Source organism: Eupeodes corollae, chromosome 1 (assembly GCF_945859685.1).
Source record: "Eupeodes corollae chromosome 1, idEupCoro1.1, whole genome shotgun sequence".
NCBI classification, from domain to species: Eukaryota; Metazoa; Arthropoda; class Insecta; order Diptera; family Syrphidae; genus Eupeodes; species Eupeodes corollae.
The window spans coordinates 132,190,336-132,209,438 of NC_079147.1; the positions used below are offsets into that span (position 1 = coordinate 132,190,336).

General features: G+C 33.5%; 3 protein-coding genes across 3 annotated transcripts; 2 read left to right on the plus strand and 1 right to left on the minus strand.

Annotated features, from left to right (window-relative positions):
- Positions 1-3,002: 3,002 nt before the first annotated feature.
- On the plus strand, positions 3,003-3,997 carry LOC129939122 (uncharacterized). Its single transcript, XM_056046999.1, has 3 exons — positions 3,003-3,220; positions 3,285-3,700; positions 3,764-3,997. Exons 1-3 carry the CDS (start codon positions 3,120-3,122, stop codon positions 3,940-3,942), a joined length of 696 nt encoding a protein of 231 aa, XP_055902974.1. The 5' UTR covers positions 3,003-3,119; the 3' UTR covers positions 3,943-3,997.
- Positions 3,998-7,526: 3,529 nt separating this feature from the next.
- Positions 7,527-9,250, minus strand: LOC129938674 (histone acetyltransferase type B catalytic subunit). The gene is made up of 4 exons (XM_056046355.1): positions 8,971-9,250; positions 8,411-8,912; positions 7,983-8,340; positions 7,527-7,908 (listed from the first exon to the last, which is right to left on the minus strand). Exons 1-4 carry the CDS (start codon positions 9,059-9,061, stop codon positions 7,621-7,623), a joined length of 1,239 nt encoding a protein of 412 aa, XP_055902330.1. The 5' UTR covers positions 9,062-9,250; the 3' UTR covers positions 7,527-7,620.
- A 7,043-nt stretch (positions 9,251-16,293) lies between these two features.
- Positions 16,294-17,056, plus strand: LOC129943165 (uncharacterized). Its single transcript, XM_056052432.1, has 2 exons — positions 16,294-16,638; positions 16,712-17,056. Exons 1-2 carry the CDS (start codon positions 16,467-16,469, stop codon positions 16,855-16,857), a joined length of 318 nt encoding a protein of 105 aa, XP_055908407.1. The 5' UTR covers positions 16,294-16,466; the 3' UTR covers positions 16,858-17,056.
- The last annotated feature ends 2,047 nt before the right edge of the window (positions 17,057-19,103 follow it).

The following is a 19,103-nucleotide window of genomic DNA, read 5'->3' on the forward strand; positions in this document are numbered from 1 at the left end:
AGTTTATTAGCATTATTTTAACTATAAATAATATTTTAAAACTTATACATAAGAATATTTAGATTTTATAAAAATAACAACATTTTCCCTAATTATTTCCAATTTTCTGATGTTGAATCAAAGTACACCCATTGAACAAATTAGCTTTGTTTCTTTTGTAATTCAGAGCAGCACCTATGTTTTGTAACTTAAGGCGATAACTTTTCGCATCGTTAAAAAATGAAACAACTCATTCCTCAATTATCACCTCTGGAAAAAATCGGGTTTCTGTAATTGAACGCGATAAGTTCAATTTCCAAACTATTCTGACTGGAATATCCATTAGAAGGCGATAAGTTGAACTGTCAATCTTCTGTCAAATAAAAAAAGAAAGTTCTAAAATAATTGATATTGAGTAAAAGTGAAGAAATATTAATATATAAAATATATCTACTATGTTTGCAATAATTTTATTGTCGGAAATGGACCAACGACGCAACAGAATGCGAATACACAGGCGAAGACTTCGGGATAATACTAACATATTTGAAATGCCAGAAAAGCGATTTCGGGAGCTGTACCGACTTAGTCGGGATGCAGCGCGCATTCTCGTTGAAGAAATGCGTCCACATATGAGGCAGGGACAGATGACAACCTTTATCCCCATCCCTGTTCGTATCTGTGCGGCACTGCATTTTTTTGCGTCTGAGTCCTACCACGGCACGACTTTTCAGCAGCAATGAGCCGAACTATGGTGTCCCACATTGTAGCCGAAGTATCCAAAATACTTCAGGACAAGCTAGCGGGCAAGTGGATAAAATTCCCCAGAGAAGAGGAATACGATTCAATAGAGCAAAGGGAAATTTGAAAAATATTTTTGAACTTATTATTTTTATACATACATATATGTAAATTATTATTAGATTTTTTAATGAGACCGGATTTCCCGGAGTTATTGGGGCTGTTGACTGCACCCATGTGAGGATCCAAAAACCAAATATTCTAAATTATAAAATTTGAATAAAATAATGTAAAAAATAGAACTTTTTATTATTTATTTCTTTGTTCACCTTTTTAGCTTCAGATATTTTATTTAGTTTCTTGATCTATTCGCCTGCTTGATGGTAAGTGATAAGTTTTGACATTTAAATGATGAACTTATCGACTTTCAAAGATACAAAAACCCATTTTATCACATTTTCCCAGTATTTCTGTTCCGTTTGTTTCAGTCGATAAATTTATCGACTGTCAAAAGATACAGAAACCCGATGATGCGATAAATTGATTTCCTTGTATATAAACTGAAATATTCAAATATATATACAAAGTTGATTTTTGTGCCGATTCTCACCGTTTCTCAAAGAATTTTATCGATGCGATAGTTACAGAACATGGGTACAGAACCTTAACTGTCAAACACAAAATTGTGTTTCTTTTTTACCTCTGAACGTTCAGAGCTTCAAATTTGTGTTTCTTTTTTCATTCTGAACATGTTGTAGGCTTGTTCAGATCGTGCTCTACGAGCATAGAATAAAATAATTTAGCAAATGGAGTAACGACCTGAGCGAAACGTTTGTTTCGAGTGGTATGAAAGAGACCGATAGAAATAAGCTAATCACAGTACATTTCTCCAGTGTGGTTCATAAATAAGTTGGAGAGCTCTGATCAAACTCTGCTCAGAACGTATTTCATGTGCTCAGAGTCTGTTCAGTGCTCTGCTTTTTTTTGTTGATTGGGTTCTAAAATGTGGAAGGCGAAAATCGGTCATATTTGCTACGTCATGACAATTAATTTTACCAATATTATTATTTTTTCACACAAGAAAGTAATTGAGAAGCAGAAAACAATCAATTTCTTATTGTAAGAACGTAAACATATTAATAAATGTTCTCTGATTTGTATCTTATAAAATGCCACGTCGTTGTAATTTGAATCAATTATTTTTGATTTCAACTGAAAAATCTAGTCACCAAGGACAAGCTACGTATTGATTACTGAGAAAATGGAACCTCTGATGCTTTTGCAGAATAGTATAGCTTATGTAAACAATGTCTGGAATTTCAAAATGCATTGATAAAATGACCATTGAGTTTGAATATTTGTTGTTAAAAAGGATACACAGCATCTAAATCATCCAGTTTGCTATTGCCATCCATAGCTTGGTTCTCAGTGGCAAGAGGCAATGATACATGTATTTAGTACAAATTTAATTTTTCAAAATGTAAAGATTTTAATATATAAATACAAACATTTTTCAAAGTTGATCAGTTGTGTCATGGATGCTGTCACTATCATATCAGCTTTCAGCTCGGCGTCGGCATCCTTTCTACCGGTTCGAAAATAATTGAAGTCACCTTTTCTGGTTAGGAAAAGGAAAGGGCTTGGGTCCACCTACAATGAACTTTCGGCACGAATAATAACGAATTTCTTTCGAGTGTCCCTTTTGGTATCACATATTTATTTTTTAGAATTTTAACACTTCTATACGATCCGCCACTTTTGCTGTTGAATTCGGTGGATTCAAACTGTCCCCAGCTATTTTCTTTTTTCCTTGTATCTTGGCCTTTTTTTTATTTTCTATTATACTTTTTCTCTCTTCGAAAAAGCTGATTAAAAAATTAATTACAACCTTCGAAAAATTAAATTTCGTTCTCTTTGTTTACCATTTATTATTTTTTTATTTTGATAATCCAAAAAAACTAAAACACAATGAACGTTTTTAATGTTCTTTTCTAAAAGCTTTCTAACAACGATTCTTTTTCTTCAAACGATTCTTAAGAGCTTATGGCTATCGTTTACTTACCAAAAAGCTTTCACCGATTTGAAACATTTTAGTAACGCAAATGAATTTGGTAAGTGTAGTTTAAAACTTAAATAATCATTACTGATTTGCAGTAAAACGAACCCATTGTGTTCTAGCCTTAACGGAAGAAAATTTCATTTTAACTCATATGTCATACCCAACGAATGCACAACTCGAACTTGACTGAACCTTTCGCCTTCGACTCAAACCGTTTTGTCGGTGTTTTCATTTTTGTCAAATCATTCTTTAAAAAAATAAATTGGTGCCGCAATTACTTCAGTAGTTTAAACTAACCAATTTTTGTTTTCTATTTAAACATCGCATAACAAATTTTAACATGTCTTGTTTATTAACACATTTTGGCGAAATTAACGAGCCATCCTCCAGAGCCTTTTGGGGTGGTTTTGATGAAGCAGACGATGAAGAAGTGCGAAAAAAGTATAAAAATCAATTTGTTTTAGTAGAAAGTCAGCATTCTTCAAAAAAGAACATGTTTTTCCAGATTAGAATGGGACTCTTCTTCGAAAGCTACACCAATTTCGGTTGATCTTATGGTCTTGTTTGAAGGTTTTAATATTACTGAATTTGGAGAACAGGTCCTTTTGAAAGATACACAAGAGTTATGTAGAATAAATGACAAGGGTATATCGCTTCATAAATTAAATGGTAAAAGCAAAATCATTGGATTGCTTGAGGAAAACCTTTCCAGTAGTTCAGAAGTAGCAAACTTGCTGATGCCTTTTTGTAAATTAGCCAAAAATGTTGTCACAATAACTATACAACCGAAAGTTGAATACAAAAGCGAAAATATATCTGCATTTAAGGATGAAATTACGTTTGTACTAGGTGTGAATTCTGGACTGAGGACTGTTAAAGAATTGGAAGCACCTAATTTCATTGTTGGTGCTGCAGCTGGAAGTAAGATTTGACTTAATTTCATTAGTTTCTGATATCTTAATTTATAGTATTTTTGTTTTTAAGTCTCTTCGTATAGGAACATTAAAGAGTTGCCTGTAAATTCCTATATTGCCTACACTGATAAATCGGAATTGGACACATTGTCTGCTGCTCCAATATTAAAATTATTATCAGAAATTGGCATTGAGTGTGCGGATAGCTATAATCCAAAACAACGAGACCAATCCCATTTGTACATGTAGTTTTAGTAAATTTACAAAGTTGTTAAGGTTTAATAAATTTGGTTGAGAGTAGAAAGTTTTGTTTTAATAATAAAAACTGCCTTCGAGAGTAATAGTGATAATACTAAGTCATAGAAATGCTTTAACGAGCGGTAAAAATTAAGAATGTTCCGAGTTCCATTTCTTTTTCGATGAATTGCTGTCAAAAAGATATACAAAGAGCTAAAACAAACTTTTTAGTTAGAAACTGGTTCAGCTTGCTGATGGGCCAACTCAGATTCCTGATGTTGAAGGCTCAAAGCATATCAGAACTTTAAGTCACATCTGCAAATTTCACATGCCAAGAAACTCCAGTTAAAATACAAGGAAATCGTTTACATTTTGGAAAATTTACCTGATCACTATGGCATTGTAGATATACATTGAACAACCTTATAGAGGTAACCGATCAATTTTGTATCGTTTGGATCTCAAACCGAAGAAACATCAAAAACAAAACTTAATGCGCGTTGAAAATTTTAAAAGCATATTTGGGCTAATTTGAAACACTTGCATGATTTCTAAGTCAGACATTGTCAGGAATTTTACAGTCTAAGGAATCAAATGAAGTTTTTTTGAAAAAAACTGATTTTGACTCCTGTCTTTTTTCCGATGACATGACGCCTCTAATTAACTTGATTTAGGACAAAAGGTTTCTTTGAGAATACAAAGGGATCTTTACGCCAACGATGCTTCATAATGGGGTCTGCATTATATTTCATAGGTATCGTCTGTTACATTAATTTCTAGTTATTTACACAGACGCATTTCTGCTTCTAAAAATTGTGCAATGCATGTTCATTTTGCTTTTAGTCTGTACAGTATTTCTATTTACAAAAAAAAACGTTAACCTTCAAATTGCTAATAAAAATTCTCCGATCAGTAACCTCGATAAGGGTTAACATTTTGAAATGTGAAAAGAACAATGCTTTAAAACACATTTCCCTTTCGCCAACGAGACAACGTTTTTTCTCATGATCTTTTCTCTTCCTTCAAAAACCGAAAGAATGAATTAATTATTTTATGTGTACACGTAATTAATTTTCGCTTTTCATATTTGGTGGAAATTTTGTACCTGGAAACGTTTACTACCTACATATGAATTAAATCAAAAAAGGTAAACAAAAAGGCTTCAACATGATAAGGTCACATGCAAAATTTTAGAAAAAACAGAAAAATTGTCCTTAAACATTTATTTATAACGAAGTTTAATAATCATGACAAATTTGGAACCAGTTATGACAAAATGATTTGGTTATCCTTTTTTTCAAATTGTCTGCCACCTTCTTGCACATAACGAGTTAGCCATAACCAAACGTTTTCAATTATGTTTAAGTAAAGTGAATATGATGTCCATGGCAAATTTTCCACGTTTTGTGATTGAATCCAACTTCGAACAACCCTGGAAGTGTGAGCATTGCCTGTCCGTTCAAATATGTTTTAAATTTTGGAAATGATAGTTCCATAAAACATTTATAGCTGATCCCCTTCATTTCTAAAGACAAAAGCTCGAAATCGATAATGCCAACGTAAGTTATAGCTCTCCACAAAGCTCGTCCTTTCTCAGATCCTATATAATTAAAAGTTGTAACCATCGAGACTGCTAAAGAAGAGAAGGCTAAACTATTTTTCATCCGAAAAGACAACGCATTTCCATTCACTTCTCCAAGCAACACGCTTCCTTGCAAAAACCATCCGATGCTCCTTGTGTACTTAACTTACCTCAAAACTGTCTTTTTTTCTAGATTGTATCAGTTTTTTTGTTTTCTTCTTCGAACCGTTGTTATGTAAGCTAATGCCCAAATCCAAATTTTATGAACTGATTTTGTTTTCTTGGTTTGCACTTCTGCGGAGTTCTAAAAACAACTGTAATCATCATTTAAATTAGTTTAGAATTCAATCGATGAAACTGTTATGGTAACCTAAGGCATGGTTCACATAGACACAAAGATTGTTGCAACCTGAGCAACCATTTAAAAGGTCCTTTGTATCTTCAAGTGTAAGGAAACTCTTTGAGAAGTAAAGCCTGCGGGTTTCTTGTAAGATTGGGCACACAGCTAGAAAATGATACACGTTTTCGGTTTTGCACAAACTACATATCGGGCGAATGTCATTTCTATGAGATCTATAATTTTATCAAAGCATTTCAGTCCTTGATTTAAAGATAACACTCATTTTATTAAGAGTTTTTCGGTTAAATAATTTCAAATAAAAAGTGTGTGGTTTAATTCTTTATTTATAAGCCTAGTTGTCGATGTTTGCGCTCTATTCAGACATTGCAAATACAAGGAATCATCTATTTTAGCCATACAGCTGTAGAATATAAGTCCTGCTTATTGGTATGGGCTCTATTATTGATCTATTTTAGCCATACAGCTGTAGAATATAAGTCCTGCTTATTGGTATGGGCTCTATTATTGAGGTGAGGTTTACGCTGTGTCTAAAAGCTAGATCATTCCATTCTTTGAAAGGCGATATTTGACATCTAAGTGCATATTTTAATATCTGTTTTTAAAGATGTGAGTCAGGCCTTTTCATAACTTTTTTTTATGTAATCAGTATTTGATTTTAGAATTTTGTGGCATACCGGAATCAGTATGGATTGTATATGTAGGTGTTGAGTTATCCAGTTTAAAGATGCGCTTGAAAAATAAACGTTGATTTACTTCAACCTTTTCGAAGTTTTTATAGCCAAACACTTGATTTGTACTTGTTGCAGGAGAAATTTCTCCACATAAGGTTTATTGCCGTTTTGGATCCAGTGCATTTTTCTTTTACATGTGTGCGAAAATCAAGGTTACGAGTTATCAAGAAACCTAAGTATTTTAACTGATTTACTTTCTATTGGTTCACGTTCCAAAAACCATTTCCATTGGGAAGTTGTTCTTCCATGAGTATGTTATGCTCCTAATTCCGTTATTTGTCCTCACCGCCACCCCTGGCAATATGAGAGAAGTTACTGTTGGCATATGACTAGAGTAATTCGCAGTTTGAACCTCGAAGTTTACGATAATACTTAACCAGTTTCCTCTCGCGAAACAATAATCGATTACTGAACTGCCTTGAACCGATACGAAAGTGAGTTCGACATTTTTGTCTGTTTTAGTTATTCCATTTGATATCATGAAATCAAAGTCATCAATAAATACTAGAAATTGCCTCTTTTCGAACATTTTTTCGTTTTTCATTAGCTTTCATTAATAAAAAGTTGTAATTCTGTAAATTCACTTAACCAATTATTGCAATTAAGATAGGTGGGAATAATGTAATATGGTTCATGCCTATAGTTCAGTTCTATAACAGTTTTCATACCTATTGATGTAATTTTTACAAAATTTTTTAAATTACATTTAGTTTCTATTAAAAAGCCACCGCTTGCTCTACCAAAAATACTTCTTCTAGTAGCTGAAAAAATAGATAAAAGCCGTATTTATATTACAGAATAAAGGATTGGAGAGAAAAGTAAAAGTTCCGTTTAAAAGAAGACCGTTAAATATAAACATGAACACAAAATATAATACTTAAAATCGACGCAGAAGATTTTACAAATAACAAATGCTCGCATGTCTCGCACAATTAGTATGCTTTTATTATGTACACAGCTTAAGACGCAAAAGTAAAATAAAATCAAAATATGTTTTAATGGCTTTAATATTTACTCTAAGCTTTTAGCTTTTCAACAACATGTTTGTACCCATTTTCAACAATTGTAAATTCTTGATGCAACTGTAAGATTCTATCCTCCATTGTTGGTATTGTAGCCCGCAACCATTGCGTATCTAGCTTTGCCTTTTCCATTCTTTTTATATCACTCAGTTGCTTATGGTAGCCCGCATTGAGCCGTTTCTTAACATCTAAGCGATATACTTTGTACTCTTCAACATCGTACACATTGGTGTAATATAAGCGCAAAATTTCATACACTTTACGGCACTGTTTTGGATTGATCTATTAGAAAAAACAACGAAAGACAAGTAGGTAATTTTTAAAAAGATTGTTTGCTATGAGGTTATTTAACTTACTTTGAGTTTCTCCCTTGCTTCCCTCACCATATCCTTAGAGAAACCTTTTCTTACTAGATCCTTTTTGAAACTGTCTAATTCTAAGCACAATTGTGAGTCTACGAAATTTCTCAATCTTTGAAAGTCCTCCGAAGGATCTTCAACTGTGATATCAATAACACTTTTCTGCCCTTGGTAATACTTGTAGATGGTTTGAATGAAATTTGTGCCTATACGCAATTTTTGGAACGGGGGAAGAACCAACATTTGACTTATTCTTGGGCGAATATTTTGAGGATATGCATAGTACTCGTAGACGGTTGTGTAGCCTGTGGCGGCATATTGATAAACGCCATCTTGGTTTTTATATTTTTCATAGCTTAAACGAAATTCAAGTGAACAACATAGGATGAACCTATAATTAAAACACGGTAATACAAATTACTTACCATACAAAATAACTCCATTGAGGGTCATCAACATCGATATAGGAGGCAGCATCAACAAACCATAATACAAAAGTTTCCAGCCTTACGAAGAACTTCAAAAAAGAAGGTGTTTTGTAGTCACAATGATAGATCTCAAAGAAGCGCTCTTTTCCATTGCTGTCTACGCTTTTGTGTTCTGATAATTTTTCGCCGAAAGGTTGAAATTTATCTGCTTTATCCAAGGTTTTAAGAAACTCATCCAAATTGACAAAATAGCATCCCTCGGGGAGCTTTGATGCTATTGTGCTAGCAATGTCGTCTGCTTTAATGTCTCCATTTGAAATGTCTTCAACTTTCTTGTTGTATTTAATACCAATGTATATTTGCAAAGGTCCTGCTGTATACAAAATCTGAACTTTGAGATTCTCATAGCCAAAGATGCTTTCACTTTCGCCAAATATTTGATGCGCCATAAGAGGACAGAATTTGAGGGAATCATCGTCAACGTCTTCTTTGAAACGTACTAAATTGAAAATTGATTAGTTTAAAAAATAAATTTAAAGGATTCTTGATTTAAATACTTAATTTGAATTCGATAACTTCCAAAGCATCGAGGACAAAATTTTGTAAGTTATGAATTTGAGTAGAATCCAATGGTTTGGTTTGAGCCATTTGGTTGCAGGGTTTTTGGTTTTTAGAAAACTTGAAAACAAATTGTATATTTAGATTTAGCTTAAAGCGATACAAAAATTATTTTAACTGAAAAAACACAAATTGAAATTCCGACTGAAAATATACAACAACCGAGGAACAAGGGAACACAAGATTTTTGCGGCAAAAATAATTTATGAACAAATAAATTGACAGCTATTGTTTTTGTTGTGTTGGGCTCACTTATGCAATTTGAGCAAATTAAAGTCGACCACACACTTTGCACAAAAATCAATGTCAGGGTTCAAAAAATTAAACGAAAGAGAAAAATTAAGAATTTATAGAAATTATTTATTTTTGTTTTAGACTTTTAGTTGGGTTTTTATTTTACTTCGTTTCAACAAATTAAAAACTAGGCTTATTCTGAAAAACGTCAAGACAATTTTCGATAACAGATAAAACATATGTATACGCTTTATTGAAAAATTTAAGGCGGAAAACACAACAACGGGTTAGTGAGTAGAAATAAGTCAGTAATAATTTATTATTGAATATAGATTTTCGGATTGTGAAAATTAGGAGACAGGTAGGTTTTGCTAAAATTAAATAAACAGTATGGATGAAGGACAGAAGGTTTTTATAATTCTTTATATAATAAAAACGTATTAAAAATCGATTAAAGGTGAACAAAACGTACAAAATGCAAACATTTTTGTTAGACTTGCAACATTGTGGCAACACTGATGCAGACGAAGAACCTATAATAAAGATGAACATGTTTTTCTTAACTATAATCTTGACTTCTGCATAAAAGGAATTTAGTATAATGTAGAAGTGAATATCTTTTTTGGTCTTTTCTCTCTGGGCTTTACCAATAATCAAAATTAGAGCTCACTTAAATATTTAACTGGGTTTTAAATATTTTGCCATTCCAATAAACATTTTAAAGTAGTTTTCACATGAGCGCGACCAACGAACGACGAATGAATTACAAATGTGAATTTTTATACGTTTGAAGACATTATTTCCACACAAATTTTTAACAAAACGATAGCAATAAAGTTTCTATTTGATTTATGAAACATACTTTTACTTTTCAATCTCATATATTAATAAATTTAAGAAAACAAATGTATTCGTCGCGAACAAAATTTAAGTTTATACGAACTGTCAAACTATATTCGCGTTCCACATTATCCACACTCCCAACGAATAAAATAATTGCGCGTACTTAACCTAAAATAATCATTCTTGTTCATTCATTCGCGACGAATTAGAAACTCTCATGTGAAAGAAATGTCAAAATCGACGAATATTCGTTCATTCGTTGGTCGTGCTCATGTGAATAATGCTTAATAGTTAGGTTAAGGGCTAACGCCCAGTTAAATTTATTGTTGGGAAACTCAACTATAAACAGAGTGTTAAATTAAAATCCATGGTTTGCACTGTAGTTTTGACAGCACACGCAACAAGTACTTTTGAGGTCACAAGAGTTGAGATTTGTTGTGATAGTTGTCTGCTGATTGTTCGTGGCAATCCTTAAAAAAAAGTAAGTCGAATAAAAGCTGTTTTAACATATAATTGTGATTATGTCTTTCAAGTTTATGCAGGAAAACAAAAATATTTACCTGTAGTGCCGATGAAACTCTGTATGGTCATAGTTTGAAAGTAATTCAATTTTATCTTTATATACTTTTTGCCTCCTTGCTTCGGCAACATTTTATGTTCGCAAATTTTACTAATGTCAATTCAATGCTGTATTTTTGACAGAGAATGTAGTAGATATTGTAATAGAAGGCTAATTAGTAAAAGACGTGTTTATTTTGGTTATAAGTATACACGCAAATTAACTCGCTGTTAAAATTTAACTCAGCGATACCTAAATGTGAGTTTAGCGATTCATTATTGGTAAATCCTTCTATCTCACAAACCTTAATTTAATATGTAGCATCCCTTTTTACTTGCGACATGTAGGAACTATATGGTAAGTTTTGAATTCGTAGAAATTTCGAGCTCGATTTTAATGAAACATGACATTACGATGGTAGAGAAGTAGAAAACGCCGATTCCGTCCATCCGTCTGTGTCTGTCCTGGCCTCTAAGGCCCAAAGCATTGGATCGATTAATTTGAAAATAATGGTTTTAGGCCGATTGGCGTTAGGTGTTTTTTTTTTTATTTTATTGCAAATTTTGTTCGTACAAAATTGAAAATTCGAATTTTCTCAAAAAGGAATACATATGTAGATAGATTTTTTTTAATTGTTGGTAATTTTTTTTCATTTGGCTTCTCTCAACATAAAGAATATTTTTGTATTGCTTCAGGAAGGTACCCGCCAAAGAACAGTTTTTAAGTTTTTTCTTATATTGTCTCAATAAATTTGATGATCGAAAATGACATTGCTTTAATTTTTGAGATAGAAAAAAACAAGAAGGATTGATAAATCAGTGCTTAGTTTGTGAAGACGGGCGAGGATAAAATCGAAAATTTGTGTATTCAAACAAATAAAAAAAACAACTCCTTAACTAAAACCATTGAGTGTCTCTCATGGGTCAACGAGAGCACCTGAAGGCAGCCAAGGAACAACTTCTCAGCACTATCGAGAGGGAAGCTGCTGTGCTGCGGCACATATATGGGTTCGAGGTATCGACCGACTTCGCTTCCAGCTTCGGATACGAAGTGGACATCATGCTGCAGCGATTTGCGCCTGTTGAAGAATTTTCTACTTAAGATGACGTCATGGATCCAACCAACGAAGCTTCTCCTGAGGGTACTGAGACATGCACTACCCATGCTACTCAAAAGAGGAAGAAGCTGTCGCAAGAGGAAACAACAGCGTTTCAACAAATAACACCCAAAGGCCACGAACAACATCAACAAAAACCATCCAACCCTCCCAAGAGGAAACTGCCTACCAAGCCCAAAGAGATGAGCTTGGAACCACGAGCATTGTTATCCAGTTCTGCCCCAGCCAACGATGCAGACTTCAATACCGTCACAGAACGCAAGCAACCTGCCCTTAAGTGCTATCACTTTAATGTCGCCTCCATGTACAAAGATTTTAAATTGAAGAAGGTTAAGTGTGGAGACGAGAATATTAACAAAACGGAGTCCATCATCCCAACTAAATCCAAGGCCCACTACGAAATAGTGAGGACTTACCTTCGGGAGAAGAAGGTCCAGAATATACTTATACCGCCAAAAAGGATAGGAAAAACATCCTGATTTTGAAAAAGCTCCACAACTTCTATCAGCCGTAGGAAATCATAAAGGAACTTAAAGCGCAAGTCTTCAAGACCACGAAAGCGTATCTGTTCCGCTCGAACAAGAGCAAAACGGCAAACTTCAATGCATTTGTCATTGAATTTGACAAGAACCTTTTTAACGAATCTGTTAAATGGTAGAAACTACGCCCCAACGAACTCACCCAATGCCGAAAATGCCAGTCGTTTGAGCATGTAAAAACCAACTGCGAGATGGTCCCTCGCTGTGTCAAATGCAGTGAAACCCACGAAGAAGAGCAGTGCAAGAGAACGGACCCAAACGTTGAAAAGCCGTACTGCATCCTTTGCATGGAAGAAGGACACCCAGCAAACTACGAGGGATGTTCAGTCCGTAAGCGAATTCTTGCCGATAAGAGGGAAAAGGAACACAACAGGATCGCCACCAAACAACAGGCAGCCACTAAAGCCTCAGCCAACGCCAACTTCGCTGCATCATCGGTAATAAGACCTGGTAAGTTATTTTCCGATATAATTAAAAACTATAGTTCTATTTCTAATACCAACATCAAGAAACGTTTCAACGTCATTAAACCAGGTCCCGATACGTTTAAGCAAATAAATTAAATAGTAGGAAAGAAATATCCTCTAAATAGTGAACTACACTGAAAAAAAAGGTACGTAATATTGATGTAAAACTTCATTGTACCAATGTGTTTTACATTATTTTTCAGCCGATGTTGAAGAACATTGGCCAATGTATTGCAGTACATAACTTAATGTAAGCTTACATTGAGTAATGTACAATACATTGAGGCAATGTAAAAATACTTTAAGCTGATTTTTGGATCCCAATGCATATTATACATTAAGTTAATGTATGGTACATTGAAATAATGCAACAAGCACATTAAACCATAAAAAAGCTTTGCTGAAAGCTTCATAGGTTTTTCAATGAATTTATGTAAAGTGCATTGAACCAATGTGCAAAGTGATTGATTAAATGTATTTGGTACATAAAATAAAAAAAATAGTAATAATAAAAAAGATTTAATTATGTACAGTACATTTATCCAGTGTACTAGGTATATTGATCTAATGTACTAGGTACATTGATCCAATGTATTAGGTACATTTATCCAGTGTACTAGGTACATCGATATAATGTACTAGGTTCATTGATCCAATGTACTAGGTAAATTGATCCAATGTACTAGCTACATTGATCCAATGTACTAGGTACATTTATCCAATGTACTAGGTACATTTATCCAATGTACTAGGTACATTTATCCAATGTACTAGGTATATTTATCCAATGTACTAGGTACATTTATCCAATGTACTAGGTACATTTATCCAATGTACTAGGTACATTTATCCGATGTACTAGGTACATTTATCCAATGTACTAGGTACATTGATCCAATGTACTAGGTACATTGATATTATGTACTCGATACATTGATCCAGTGTACTAGGTACATTAAACCAATGTACTAGGTACATTTATCCAATGTACTAGGTACATTTATCCAATGTACTAGGTACATTTATCCAATGTCCTAGGTACATTTATTCAATGTACTAGGTACATTTATCCAATGTACTATTTACATTTATCCAATGTCCTAGGTACATTTATCCAATATACTAGGTACATTTATCCAATGTACTGATACATTTATAAAGTGTATCTTTGCATTGAGACAATTTAAAAAAGTGAATTGGAACCATGTACCTATTACATTGATTTTAATGTAAGCACAAGGTTCAATGTACTTAATACATTGGCACAGTGTCAATTGTACATTGCCACAATCTATCTTTGCATTGAGACGATTTAAAAAAAGTGCATTGGAACAATTTACCTATTACATTCATTTTAATGTTAATACATTGATTCAATGTATGATCTTTTGAAATCGTTACATTAACTACTGAAAAACTACATTGAAACTCAAATTGCGTCGATTTCTTCAATTTTTAGTATGGGAGTCGATCAACGTACCTTATAACATTGAAACCGAATAATTTTGGTACATTGTTCCAATGTATAGTATATTGGCTGAATGTTTTTTACATTGTCCCAATGTAAAACAGCTCAATGTAAGGCATACATCGATATTATGCACCATTTTTTTTAGTGTACAACTCGATGACAACTCCCTATCGTGTGACAGAGAAAATATTACTGCCTTTTCTAACAAATTTGAAAGCAATTTTACTCCTAACCTTCCCGTTCACCTGCCCGACTTCCAGGCTAAACTTCAATAGTGAGGTTTCGAGACTTACTTTTCAGTCGCCTGAACCCCTCACAACATTCTCTGAGGATAACTCGTCTGTCTTCACGACTATCGACTGTGGAAGCGCCAAGAAATCGTCTGGACCTGATAAAACTTCCAATTTTGTCATAAAAAGATGTCCATCTTTTTTTCCTCACAATAATTCTTAATAACTGTATAAACAACAGTTATTTCCCCGACAAATGGAAAATAGTAAAAATATTCCCAATCCCCAAAAAGCCAGGACCAAATATTTTGAATGACTTGCGCCCTTTATCCTTGCTTCCTAATCTTAGCAAACTTCTTGAACTGCTGATCCTCAGAAAACTTCGCTCACTAAGCCAGTCACTGGGTCTTGCGCAGCATAACCAGTTCGGCTTCAAAGCCAAACATTCCACGTACAACCCGTTGCTAAATCCTCTCGCTGACACACCTTTTGGTCTTAACAAAGACCAAACGACTATAGCCTGCTTGCTTGATATTAACATTCGATTCCGTTTAGAAAGAAGGTCTGGTCTGGAGCTTAAATATTTTTAATTTCTAATTAAATACTCAGAATTAATATATACATACGTAAACTAGCTAACGTTTTTTTTCATATCACATTATTTTAAACCATTAAAGGGGAACGGTAGAAGAACATCAGACACGGGCACCACCAAGCGTTAAAGCTGGTATTTAAATGCACTTATTTTGAATTTGAAGGACTTTGAAAACAACTGATCAACTTTTTCGTAAAGTTAATGTAAAACAAAACTCATTTTAATAAATTGCGTATATGGTTGTATTATAAATATTCACTATAATTTTAATTTAATTTGTACTTGTAAATTCACTGTATAATAATGCCAAGCAAATTGAAATTAAATCATATCTTAAATCATATCATGTGCGGGCTCATGGGCTTTGAAGTTTCTAAGATTTAAAAAAAATACAAGATTTAATTTAAAGAACAAATAGTTTTTTCTGTGTTAGTGATCGGTTCATCGCGACAAAAGAAGCTTTGTTATCCGATGCATCAATACTTTTGGCAGTTCCTGCATCAGGAGTAGAGTAGCCGATATAGATTGACCCTGTTTTTTTAAGAACAGATATATCTTCTTCAATTACTGTCTACCTGTAATTTTTTGCTCTAAGGACTAAGCTGCAAAAATCTTTGAGAAAATGTCCGTTTTTAGATCATAACTTTTGAAGTGTAAGTGCTACAGAATCAATCAATTGAGACAAAAGGTCAAAAATTAAATGTTGGGCTTTATGACACTGGGCCTTAGGCCCTTGCTTAGTATGCACAGTTTTTTTTTTTTAAAAGACTTTGAATTTATCATTTTATATCTATCTATTTTTATTTTATAAGTTTATATAATGTAGGTTTGCTTTATACAAGTAAATGAATGGGTGAGTGTTAACACCTACATTCATTTAAATTAAAGTTAAGTGGATTTGTAAACATACCTTATAAATATGTAAATAACACCGTTAAATTCATTCTCGAAATAGATATACGGTATTTAAAAATTATCTTATCTATAACATCCACATGAAAAGAACACTCCTGAACAGCTGACTACTTATATGATAATGATGGCTACCTATACTCTAGGCTATGAATCTTGTTTACATTAGCTACCCTTAAATCCTTGTAATGACAAAAAGTTAGTTATACAACCTCTTTTTAAACAACAAAAATATGCGACGCTCTTAGAAAATACATATAGTATATAATCTACACCCACCCTTTTAACTTATGGTCGGTGTAATATAAATGAATGCCTGTGAGAAAAGCAAGTTAAGATTAACCAGGAACAATTTGCAAAGTAATAAAAGGCTTGTCATTTATTTTAACAGTTAGTAAAGGTTTCGATTGTGTTACCTACTTACATACCTGCTTTCGAAGCCAAAATTATCAAATTTAAAAAAAAACAATGAAAAGTCAAGTTGTTATATTAAGTTTAATATGCCTGCGTCTCGGTAATGTGGGGACATATCCGATAGAAAATAAATTTGCTACTGAATTAAAAAATGATTTGAAAAATAAAATTATTGAATTCGATCTGCTTGAAAAACTTCTTAGTTTTGAAAAAGAATTAAAAAACGGTAAGTGTTATAAATATTTTTGTATAATTTAAATATCTTTATATATATTTTTGTTTAATTTGTATCTTTTCAGTTTATGCTTTGGAAGACGAATATGATATATCAGGAGAAAATTCGCCCTGCATAAATTTGGGTAATGATGGATGCTTGAATGGTTATATTATTGGTTCAGGAGGAAATAAAGGATTTTTGGGTGGTGCTGGTAGTCCTGGAAAATGATCATCTTCAAAAATATGTTACAAAGTTACTAAATAAAAACTTACAGCGTTTTCAAATGTTAGTTTTTGATTTTAAAACTAATGGGAAATACTTTTGGTTAATTTTCAATTCGTTTGTCAATACCCGTGTTTTATAGTTTCTGATAATTTTCTGTTTAATTTTGCTAAAAACAAGCTACCAATAAAAAAATTATAATTTTGTCTGCAGTATTTGAATTAAATAAATAAATAATAAATTGGGTGGTGCAACAGTCCGTTTGGGAACTAGGGCCTAGTGACTGAAAACTCTCAACCATTCCTGTGTGCTAGTACTGTTGTCAGGGATGGAAGGACCTACAGTTTTAAGCTGAATCCGAACCGCCAATTTGAGGAAGCACTTTTCATGACAAGAATTACTCTTGGAGAATTTGTCAATTCCTCACAAGAGACAGTACCCGTTCAAAACTTTAGGTGACATAGGCAGGGATCAAACCCAAGACCTCTTGCATGACAGTCCAACGCACTAACCATCAGGCCACTGGCACTACAGTATTTGAATTGTTCAGGTTGATAGTCTCAAAAAAGCAAATAGTTTTTAAGTTTCAATAATTCAGCTCACTCTCACTTGTTTTTAAGAAATTTAATTAATGCTCACTTTCTGCTTTGCTTCTCTAACAATGGGACGTCTTATTATAGCCCCTCAAAATAGCCCCTTGTAAAAACTGTCTTTAATGTTCGCGGCAATTGTTGTATTTATTATCTGTTAAAGAGAGTGAAGAAGACCTCACCAGCAACAAGTGAAGTTTTTTTCCACTACGAGTGCAGTAAATTCCCAGGTTAATTATATAAGAGCCCGTGAAATTCACTGTGAAAGAATTACTAATAGACAACAATAATCAATAATAATATAATAGTTTTTCTATAATGTGTTTATATGTATATTTAAATTCCATAATATTTAAAACTTTTGTATTATCATTCAACATAGTAAAAAAAGAGAAAAAAAAAACTACAAATCTCAATTCCCTCAGAGTCGGCATTTGGTTTATTAAGGTTTTCAAAAAATGAAACAAAAGGACTCGTTTTTTTCTTACCTTTTCACTTCAAGAATTCTCAAAGAAAACAACATCGCGGCTCATAACAACTTTAAACTTACAACAAGATAAGGATTCTATTCAGTGCCTAACCCAAGAAATATACCTTAAGCACACTTGTCAACGAGATTTACAACCAAATATACGCAACATTTTTAGATATGGTTTGACTTTTGAGCACGATTCTTCAGGTGTTCACCTCTGCATGAAATTCGTTTCAAAATATGTGCTGCGGTTGTTGCTGCTTCTGGCCGAAAACGTTTTTCGAGATTAGCATCAAACAAGTTGCATCTTACTCGTTCAATAATAATCCGATTGACCCTTTCGGCCACTCAGTTCTGTTGGGTGGAAGGGCTGATTTTTGAATGCTGAATGCCACATCCTGATAGATATTTTTGAAACTTTGAATGTTAAAAATTAATTTAAAAGGTTCTCTTGTTTGCTTCATTTTGATCCATATTACACAATTTTCATCCATCTTCAAACCGATAGACTTATTAGTGACGGCATTCTTAAATTTCATCAAATTGTCTTCGCAAATGTGTGTATTCGACCATTTTTAACTAATTGGTTCACAGAAATTTGAAACATATTGTTTATTGTATACTGTAGCAGTTGTTTTCTTCTTACCATCTACAAGAATCAAATTAAATACCTTCTACTGCCAGCTTCTCATTATTAGCAAGAATAAATTCTTATAAGGGTGGTGTGTATAAATGTGCCGTTTGCTGTGTGGCACGTAGTGCCGTCTTGCTGGAACCACATGTAGTCTAGCTCCATATGGTTCCATTTAGGCCATAATAAATTAGTTATCATGGATATTATTTTAATTAAGCCTCCGGCACAAAATCCACACCAAAAGGTAACTTTTTGGGGATGCATTATCACCTGGCGAATCTCGCGTCGGTTGGTGTCCTCCCGTATACAGCAATTTTGTTTGTCTATGGTCATGAACTTTAAGCTCCTGGGTCAGTTAGATCTTGTACTGTAGACAGCCTCGGGTTCTGTTGTATACTTTCACGGACCGCAGCGATGGTCTCAGCCGATCTTGCGTTGCTTGGACGTGCTGATATATACTGAACTGGTTGCCTGAAATTTGGCCATCAAACGTTGAAGAGCCAACTATGAAGGGCACCCCGTCTACCGTAAATAAGGCGCAATGCACGCAACGTTT

Coding starts and splice junctions, on each gene's coding strand:
- LOC129939122 (XM_056046999.1), top strand. CDS start 3,120: ATGTCTTGTTTATTAACACATTTTGGCGAAATTAACGAGCCATCCTCC. Junction 3,221..3,284: donor GATGAAGAAGTGCGAAAAAA/GTATAAAAATCA, acceptor ATGTTTTTCCAG/ATTAGAATGGGACTCTTCTT. Junction 3,701..3,763: donor TGTTGGTGCTGCAGCTGGAA/GTAAGATTTGAC, acceptor TTTGTTTTTAAG/TCTCTTCGTATAGGAACATT.
- LOC129938674 (XM_056046355.1), bottom strand. CDS start 9,061: ATGGCTCAAACCAAACCATTGGATTCTACTCAAATTCATAACTTACAA. Junction 8,913..8,970: donor AGTTATCGAATTCAAATTAA/GTATTTAAATCA, acceptor TTTTCAATTTAG/TACGTTTCAAAGAAGACGTT. Junction 7,909..7,982: donor AAGCAAGGGAGAAACTCAAA/GTAAGTTAAATA, acceptor TTTTTCTAATAG/ATCAATCCAAAACAGTGCCG.
- LOC129943165 (XM_056052432.1), top strand. CDS start 16,467: ATGAAAAGTCAAGTTGTTATATTAAGTTTAATATGCCTGCGTCTCGGT. Junction 16,639..16,711: donor TGAAAAAGAATTAAAAAACG/GTAAGTGTTATA, acceptor GTATCTTTTCAG/TTTATGCTTTGGAAGACGAA.